The sequence below is a fragment of the Athene cunicularia genome (assembly GCF_003259725.1).
Source record: "Athene cunicularia isolate RWA chromosome 13 unlocalized genomic scaffold, athCun1 chr13_part1, whole genome shotgun sequence".
Classification (NCBI taxonomy): domain Eukaryota; kingdom Metazoa; phylum Chordata; class Aves; order Strigiformes; family Strigidae; genus Athene; species Athene cunicularia.
The window spans coordinates 6,695,765-6,704,908 of NW_020799117.1; the positions used below are offsets into that span (position 1 = coordinate 6,695,765).

At 57.7% G+C, this 9,144-nt stretch overlaps 1 protein-coding gene across 1 annotated transcript; it reads left to right on the plus strand.

Annotated features, from left to right (window-relative positions):
* Positions 1-2,339: 2,339 nt before the first annotated feature.
* LOC113485108 (cationic amino acid transporter 2-like) lies at positions 2,340-8,905 on the plus strand. The gene is made up of 12 exons (XM_026858012.1): positions 2,340-2,439; positions 3,578-3,950; positions 4,063-4,218; positions 4,482-4,650; positions 4,905-5,041; positions 5,378-5,600; positions 6,083-6,219; positions 6,609-6,711; positions 6,832-6,974; positions 7,363-7,529; positions 8,167-8,275; positions 8,534-8,905. The coding sequence occupies exons 1-12, from the start codon at positions 2,431-2,433 to the stop codon at positions 8,650-8,652; spliced, it is 1,845 nt and encodes a 614-aa protein (XP_026713813.1). The 5' UTR covers positions 2,340-2,430; the 3' UTR covers positions 8,653-8,905.
* Positions 8,906-9,144: the final 239 nt, after the last annotated feature.

Below are 9,144 nucleotides of genomic sequence, written 5' to 3' on the forward strand. Positions count from 1 at the left end.
CACCAATTCACCCCCTTCCCTGGTCATGGTTGGCAAACATCCATCCCTGACTGCAAAAGCCAAGGGGGTGGTGGCCCCCCAAGACCTGCTTAAGGGGGAAGGTGCTGACCAGGGCTCTGCAAGTAGCATCCATGGAGCAGGAGCTGAGCTGGCACAGGGGGCTGGGGAGAGGCAGATCACTGTCCCCCCCAACTTTCCCTCCCATGCTGCAGACACAGGGATGAGAAGACCTTGCAGCAGAACCGAAAGTAGAGGTGCAGGCTGAGCCTCTCCAAGATGCTGCAGGAGGGCTGTAGCTGCCTGCAGTGCCCCGAGGCTGTTTCCTTCCCCGCCTCACCCAGGTTAACCCAGGAACCTGCTGCTTCTTCACCACCACGCTCTGTCCCCAGCCAGCACAGAAGTTGCAGAAGGGCTGGGGGAGCTGGTGGGGCTCCCCGGGAGCCATGGTCAGTGTTGTCTGTGCTCTGGCTGGTTCCAGCAGGAGAAAAATAAAACCAAAGGCCCCCTTGAGATGGTGAAGGCTGTTGGCATGTAACCAACCTCTCAAGCATCCAAGCCCTGGTGGTACCTACCAGCTAGAGCATCTCTCTGGGGCTGCAAGGCAACTCAGCATTGCCTGTCCTGGGAGATGGTGGTCCTGGGCAGCAGGGACCCCAGGCTGGGTGTGACATGCCCAATGGCTAGCACGCAGTCACAGGGCTGTGTCCCCCCCAAGGCACTGAAGACACCCTGGGAGGGAGAATCCCTCATGGGCAGCTAGTACCAGCTGCTCCTTCATGCCCTCTTGTTCCCTCAGGGCAACGTTCCCTGAGGCTGGCGTTGGTGTTTGGAGACCTCACTCATGTGAGATGGCGTGGGTGACAAGCACAGCTTTGTTCACCCTGCACTGCAATCCTCAACAGCAGCCCTGCTCTCCTCCCGGTGCCCTAGCTGTGTCATGGTGTGCTGAGCCCCCCTGCCCCAGAGGTGCTGGCCCAGCAGCTTACAGGTTGCCCTGGGGCTACCCCACACACCCAGAACAGGGCAGCCTTGTGGCTAGAGCATTACACCTGTGCTTCAGATGCTCTAGGCCCTTCCTTACTTTTTTTCTGTATGACTGATGGCCCCTTCCTCTGCTCCTTGCAACCTGAAGGATGTGCTGAACTACCTGAGAGGTTTTTGTCCCTAAATACTATAAGCAGTCTCATGCTGAATACTGTCTACAGTAAAATCAAAGTTAATGCTTCAGCTCAAAATACCAGCTCCCAGTTTCTCCTTAGACCTGATCCTCCTCTCCCAAAGTGCTGAAAAGTAGCCAGGTTACACCATAGCATCCCCCATGTCCTCTCCCCACTAAGAGCAGCCCTACAGAACAGTTAAACTGGGGCCTGATGGCACTTATATGCCTTACTGGCCCTGAACAGCCTCACCTGGGACCCCTGCCACACACACCCCCCTGGGACCCCATTTAAGCCCAGCCCCGGACTTACCCTGATGCCTGCTTGTACTCTGCTGCTCAGCCCCTGTGGGCTGCACCACAGAAGGGAGGCACTGTGTCAGTATTATTTCTGGTACCATTTCATTCCCCAGGGATGAACACCCAGGTCTTGTTGCATCCTGACAACTGCCTAGCTAGGATGGGGACCGGGGTGGGGTTGATGCTGCTTGGGCTAAGAGCTGCAGCCTCAGCCCTGCTCTCAGGGCTGGGCTGGATGGCTCGGTGGTGGATGGTGCTGCTGCCTGCCCTGCTATGAGCTGCACTTGAGCTGACTGTGTACTTCTTTTCTTCACCTAAGACTGCTGTCTCCATGCAGCAGGGCTGTGACAAGGTGTGGGCAGCAACTGGGGTCTTGGTGTCTAAATACTAGAGAAGTGCAGGCAGCCTCAGGACTCTGGTTCTGGGAGCTACAGCTGGATGTGCTGCTGCGAACATCCCATGGAGCTGGGTCTGGTCTCCTCTGCCTCACTGCTGCAGACAAATCTTGGACCTGCTCACCTCCCTTTGTGTCCCCCTGGGAAGCTCAGCCTGGATATGGACACAGCTGTAGGTGCATGCACCTCTGCATCCCGACCTGGCCATGCTTTTGCTCCTCTCTGCTTGGGTTTCCTCCAAAACCTGCTCCACAGATTGAGCTGAGGGTCCTGGTGTGAGGGAGCAGGGACAGAGGGAAGGGCTTCCCCCTTCTATCTGCACAGGCAACATTGAAATGTTAACTAAACTCCCTCAATAATGCCTCTGAGCCTATTAGCATTGCAGGCTTGTGTGTATGATTTGGAAGGCGTTGTGGGAAAAATATTTCTGCATAGATTTCCCATTGTGCAGCTCAGAGTGGTGGTCAGCAGGAGGAGGGCTGGGGCTCTCCCAAAAGGGATTTAAGGGGAGAGTGTAACTGGGGCTGCCTGGTACTCGCCCTCCCCATCAGCTCACAGCTGGAGCAGTTTGCCCAAAGGATGGCCGGAGTAAGTAGTTTGTTTACAGAAGAAGGGAAAATCATCAGGCTGAGATGCCCTGGGTGGGACTGGTGTTGTGGAGTGGGTGGGTGCTGCTGGAGGGGTGGGAAGGCAGCCCCAGCTGGCCCGGCCTTGAGCAATGGCTCTCCAGCCCCCAGAAAACACAGCAGTCGTCCTGGAGGTTGGGGTTCCCTGTGTCACAAGGGCTTACAGCACCCCATCCTGCGGGTCAGGGTGCTAGACACTGCCCCAGGGCGATCCCTGTCCCCTCCGGGCTCCATGCCCTGTGATCCTCGGGGCTGCTGGGATGGGACGTGCCCGTGGGCAGGGTTTCCTGGCCCTGTAAGTAGCACGCAGCGTGGATTTTGCTTTGCTCTGGGGTAACCCGGAGATCCTGGCAGCACCATGCTGATGTGGAGGCAGGCAGCCCCCCTTTCTCCAGTCCTGGGGAAGGACGGGCAGGATGGGGGCAGGCACACAAATCCCAGGCATGCCATGCCAAGCGCCTCACTTGCCCCAAGCACAAATATCACACAATTCTGGGTTTCTGCTGGGCTGATGTCCCCATCGGTGACTCAAGCAAGCCACAGCATTACTGTACAGGCTAATGGCTCAGGGAACCAGTTGCTGTCTGAGCCGTGCCAGTGACCCGCAGTTATAGGTGCTGTGGGAGCATCTTCAGCTGAGCAGACAGGTCTTTCCTGATGCACTTCAAGGCCAAAGGCTGCTCCAGGAGCAGAGCATCTCCCATCCCTCCTTTTCTGGCCTGGTTTCTGCATTTCAAATAGTGTCCGTGTCAAAGCCGGGACAATGCTGCCTGTGTGTCCCTGCTGAGGATGATGCTGGAGCAGGTGTCCTTGTCCCCTCTCACCATATCATGAATCAGAGTCCAGCAAACCCCAATCATGCATTGCTCTGCTTCTCTCCAGAAAGACAGAGCAATGCAGCCACTTTAGCCCCACCTTGCTCCAAAATGGGCTGCTTTTCTGTCAGAGGCAGAAAACAGGCAGCACCCAGGGAGTCCGAGAAGCACCGTGTGGACAGTGGGAACTGCAAGGAAAACCTTCAGGCTGGGTTGGGTCACATCCCCAGGGTGGTGCCTGTGGAGTAGCAGCATCCTCATACCTGCTGCTTTCCTCTCTGGCAGATGCCGTGCTGGGGCTGCCTGGTCTCTGTTTCGAAGACACTTTCCCGCAGAAAGCAAGTCCCGGCTGGCTCAGGGGGCTCCAGCCTTCACCGCTGCCTCTCCACTGTGGACCTTGTCGCCTTGGGAGTGGGCAGCACCCTGGGGGCTGGCGTCTACGTCCTGGCAGGGGAAGTGGCTAAGACCAGCTCTGGCCCAAGCATCATCCTTTCTTTCCTGATTGCAGCCATGGTGTCTGCTCTAGCAGGGCTGTGCTATGCTGAATTTGGGGCTCGCGTGCCCCTGGCTGGGTCTGCCTATCTCTACAGCTACGTGACAGTGGGCGAGCTGTGGGCATTCATCGCTGGGTGGAATCTGCTGCTGTCCTATGTCATCGGTATAAGACCCTTTTGATCCCTCCACCTTTGCTTTTCATTAGTGGCTTTGATGGGTGTCATTCCTAGACCCCACAGGGCCACCATCACTGCCCCAGCTCCACCTCTCCCCAGGTACCGCTAGCGTTGCCCGGGCCTGGAGTGCTACCTTTGACCAGCTCCTCGGTAAGAAGATGGGGAGGTTTTTGAGTGCTCATGCAGCCATGAGCTCTGCGGGGCTGGCAGAATACCCGGATGCCTTTGCTGCTGGCCTGGTGGTCCTGCTGGCAGGTAGTGTGCCTCCCCCTGTGCCACCCTCCATCGTGTAGGATGAGCTCCTCACCCCACCTTGGGCTCTTCAGGCTGATGCTGACCCCTCTGAGGCTTTGCCATTTCCCTGAGCAAAGAATGGGGAATTTAAGGGGAATGTGGGAAAATTTGCAGATCCTCCTGCCTGTACCACTGTCCCCCTTTTTCCACCCTCCCCACTAATGTCTACCCTGGGCCTGGTGACATCCAGGGGGCTTGGCCAGTTTTGCTCTTTTCATTCCCAGGGCTACTTTGCTTTGGAGTGAAGGAGTCCACCACAGTCAACAAAGCCTTCACAGCTCTCAACGTGCTTGTCTTGCTCTTCATCACAGTGAGTGGCTTCATCAAAGGCAACCTGAGCAACTGGAAGCTCAGGGAGGATGATCTGCCATGGGCAGCTGCCCACGAGACTGGGTATGAGGGGCTCTGCTCTCCCTGAACTGCCTTCAGAGGGGGATGGGGATGACTGTGTCACCCCCTAATGTTTTATCTCACATTCTCCTGTTTCTCCCTGCTCTGTTGGCAATGCATCAAAGAGCCAAAGTCCTAAGCCCTGCTGGGTTGATGCTGGAGGGGTGAGCGGGTTGAGGGACTGTTCAGCCTGGCCCCATCCTGGGTTGCTCTTGCACTGACCCCCTGCACTGCCTGACTCTTCTTCCTCCTCTCAGGAACCAGTCTGTGGCTGACAACGTGACCAGTGCCTTTGGGGTGGGAGGCTTCATGCCCTATGGTTTCACTGGGACCTTGGCTGGAGCCTCTACCTGTTTCTATGCCTTTGTTGGATTTGACTGCATTGCTACCACGGGTAAGTGAGGCAGGGAGAGATGCTGGAGGGACCCCTCCCTGCAGACTATGGGGCTGTGGCAGTGATTCTCCCCACAACTCCGGGAGCTGGTGTAGGACTGGGCTGGGAATGGGCAAATCCCGGCTCTCTCCTGCCCTCTGTGCTCAGAGGAGGAACTATAAGGGTCCATGTGGCATGACTGGGCTAATCCTGAAGCAGGGACAGTCCCTATCCCCATAACCCTGGAGCCCAGGAGGTCTAGTGGTCCTTGCTAGAAGGCCTCTGTGTCCCCTCTCGTGGGGGGATATGGGCTATTAAATGAGAATCTGTCTTTACAGCTGAGCTTGTCCTCCCCAGGGGAAGAAGTAAGGGACCCGCAGAGATCCATCCCCATAGGCATCATCCTCTCACTCCTCATCTGCTTCTTCGCATACTTTGGTGTGTCTGCTGCCCTCACGCTGATGATGCCCTACTATCTCCTGGACACCATGAGCCCACTCCCAGTGGCTTTTGAATACGTTGGCTGGAGCAGTGCGAAGTACGCTGTGGCTGTGGGCTCGCTGTGTGCCCTGACAACCAGGTGAGGGGAGTCCTCTGATGGCAGCTCTGTGGCTCAGAGTGAGGCTGCACTGGAGCTATAACACATCCCCGACCCCTTCCTTCTGACTGCCCTGCTCGGCCAAAATCCCTCAGCCCTTCCTCACAAATCCTGTAGCTCCCAGCCTGGCCCTTCATGATCAAGAAGAACAACCAAACTGCTTGATATGCCACTTATAGCCCAAAGCTGGAGGATGTGGTCAGGTGTTTGGTGGCACTGTGACCGCAGGAGCAGGCTGGCGTGTCTCAGTGTGCACAGGGCTCCCGATGACCGGTGGACATCACTTCCCCAATACTGTCCCTCATCTGATGGGGAGGGACGTGATGGTCTTTTCAGTGTGGTCTGGAGGTCATGGACCGTACAGATGAACGGGAGCTCCCTTGGCACCCAAGGAGGCCCAAAAGGCAGGATGGCACCTCCTGGATTCTTGCTCTCTTCTCCCCCACCTCCTCCCCTCTCTGCAGCCTCCTGGGCTCCATGTTCCCCATGCCACGGATCCTGTATGCAATGGCTCGAGACGGGCTCCTCTTCAAACCTCTGGCCAAAGTTAGTCGCCGTCAGTGTCCGGTGGTGGCAACGCTGGTGTCTGGAGGAGTGGCAGGTGTGTGAGCAACTGGGCTACCCCTTACCCTTGAGCAGGGCTTGGTGGAGGTCCTTTTTCATCAGGACAACACAGACACCCTAGCTTGTCAGTAGCTGTTTAAACAGTATCTCTCCACCCAGAGAGAGGTCTCCTCACTGTGGGTAAAGACTGTTTGGCCTTGATGCTGTCCCAGACACCAGTTCAGCCTCTCCATGCTGCCAGGCAGGAGGTGGCAGGATGCTTTGCAGTAGTGACTGAAGCATCATCAGCTCACTGAGGTGCTGGGGTCCTGTTGCAGCGGGTGTCAGCGGGACCCGGGGTGGCAGATGGAGAGCACAGCTGAGATAGGCACAGCAATGGTGCTGCCAGCTCTGCTGGGAGGCTGAAAGGTCTTCTCATCCCCACAGCTCTCCTGGCCCTCCTCTTTGACCTGAAAGCCCTGGTTGACATAATGTCCATCGGCACACTACTGGCCTACTCGCTGGTGGCTGTCTGTGTGCTGCTGCTCAGGTGAGACTGCTGGGGGCAGGGCTCACCCTACTCCTGATGTTGGCCATGCCTGGGACAAAGCACTAGCCTTGGTGCACTGCAGGTGCACCTTGAACTTGACATCCAATAGTTTCTCCTCAGGTATCGGCCTGGACCCAGCACTCAGGACACTGCTCTGGGGAAAGTCCCAGCTGTACAGCTCTGGTGGGACCATCTTATCCGGCCGCCTCCACATCCCACCCCGCGATCCTCTGCTGTGGTGGCCTGGGCTCTGACAACCATAGGTATGCCAGGAGCGATGGATGGGCTCTACGGGGAGCTGGCATGGGGGGACCCGTGGGGACATTGCTGCTGTAGCACGGGCTGGCAGGTTCCTGCTTGCTGAAAACCACCTGGCAGCAGGCTGCAGGCAGGGCCTGCCTGGCTCCCTCCTGCCCTCTCCCGACTGCCGCACAGCTGGCTGCCCCAGTGGGACCTCGGGAAACCTCCCACTCCCTCCACTTCCCAGACTGGAGAGAAAAGCTAAGCCCACCATGACAAGCCACCCAGTCCTGTCTCCTGGTTGTCCTTTGTCCCTCCCACCATGGCAGCCTGGGCACTGCACCCCAGGAGAGGGACAGGCTCAGCCCCAGGGAAGTGCTGCCCTGACACGCCACCGTGGTCCCTCCACAGCCACCCTGGTCATCGCTGTGAGCTGGGCGAGCACCGCCGGGCTGCCCTGCCTCCAGGCTGGGGGTGCCTGGTGCATTGCTGCCCTGGCTCTGCCTCTTCTGGGGATCCTGACGGCAGCTCTGCTCATCTGGAGGCAGCCTCAGAGCCGGGAGAGAGCATCCTTCATGGTGAGCACACAGCCCTTGGGGACCATCCTCAGGGAGCAGGACCTGGGGGACAGACGGGAGGCAAGTGCTGCAGCCCCGTGGGGAAAGGGTTATGTTGCATCGGGGCGACTGTTCCCTCTGCTTCAGGTCGGGCAGAAGGAACGCCCATGTTGAACAAACCTCATCCATGTTGAACAAAGTGCTGTTGGAGGCATCATCGGCAGCTCACAGGGCTTTCCGTAGGGACTGTGAGTGCTGCCTGGTTCCTCCCTCCGTGTCTCGCAGGCCAAAGGGGCTCCTCTTGCAGCCCCAACTGAGCCCAATGCCTGCTGCATGAATCAGAGCTGCTCTTTAGTAAAAAGAAACCTGGTCCTGACACCCTGGATTGGTTTTGCTAGTGGGTTACTGCTTCCACCTTAAGTCTGCAGCACCTCCTGCCCCAGTGCAGGACCTGTCAACCAAACCCCCATGAGCATCCCTCTCCAGCACAGGCTGCAGTCCCAACTCAGGTCCCCAAGCCAGGCTGGGCTTCCCCTTGCCTGTCGGCAACTAACCAAAGCAGCAAACAGCTAAATTCAGCTGTGAAAGCCCTACCTGTGGGCCAGCCAGTGCCGGAGGGTAAAGGCATGACCCCATTCCTTGTGCTTGGTCTCTGCAGGTTCCCTGCCTGCCCTTCCTGCCGCTTCTTGGCATCACCATCAACAGCACCCTGATGGCCCGGCTCAGCGCGGCTGCCTGGCTACGGTACCTGCTCTGGATGGCCATCGGTAAGCCCAACCACTCTCATGGTCCCAGAGCTGGTGGCAACCTTTTTGGGTGAAGCAGAGCTGGTCTGAGAGCCCAGGGCATTATTGCTGACCGCAGAGCAGTGGTGGGCAGACGGAGGAGATGCTAAACTTTAATGTCAAAGGGTGGTAGGAGCACTCCATCTGATGTGTGGCCTAAAAGAGTGGGAACTTTTTGGCTGGTAGGGGAGAAAAGAGAATGGAGCTCCCCCCACACACACCCTATTTTACCTTTCCCAGGTTTCCTCATTTACTTTGGCTATGGGATCCGACACAGTGCTGAGAGCCACCGGCCCGAAGGGGCGGCCCCCCGGGAGCCACCGGGAAGCATGGCCAGGGAGGTGGCCCCAGAGCCCTAAGAGACTGTACTGTGCCCATCTGCTCCAGGGCAGCAAAAGGAGACAGGCTGGTCCCCGAGTGCCTGGCTCCCTCCACCCTGTGCCCAAGGGGAAAAGGGGCTGAACGACCCATCCGGTGGAGGGGAACAGCCCTCACATGAGCCTGGGAGCTGTTTTCTCCCAAGTCTGGTGAACCTCCCTGAGCAACCTGACTCCTCATGACAAGCCCCTATTGAAGGAGTTTTGTTTGGAAAGGATAAAGCAGACAAGTGTTTTTGCTGCTGTTACTGGGTTGTGGGTATTTTTTTTTTTTTTCTTTTGAAACGTCTCCTTGCTGCCTCCCAACTTCTGCCTGTCCCCTTGCCCACACTCATGTCAGAGTGGAGTGGAGGCTCTGCTGGCTGCCCTGACCCTCCACGCTGCCTCAGCACCCCGAGGCAGGCAGGGCTGACCTGCCTGTCCCCCTGTGACCACCAAGGTACTGCCTGTGTTGGCTCTTTCCTCTTTATTGTG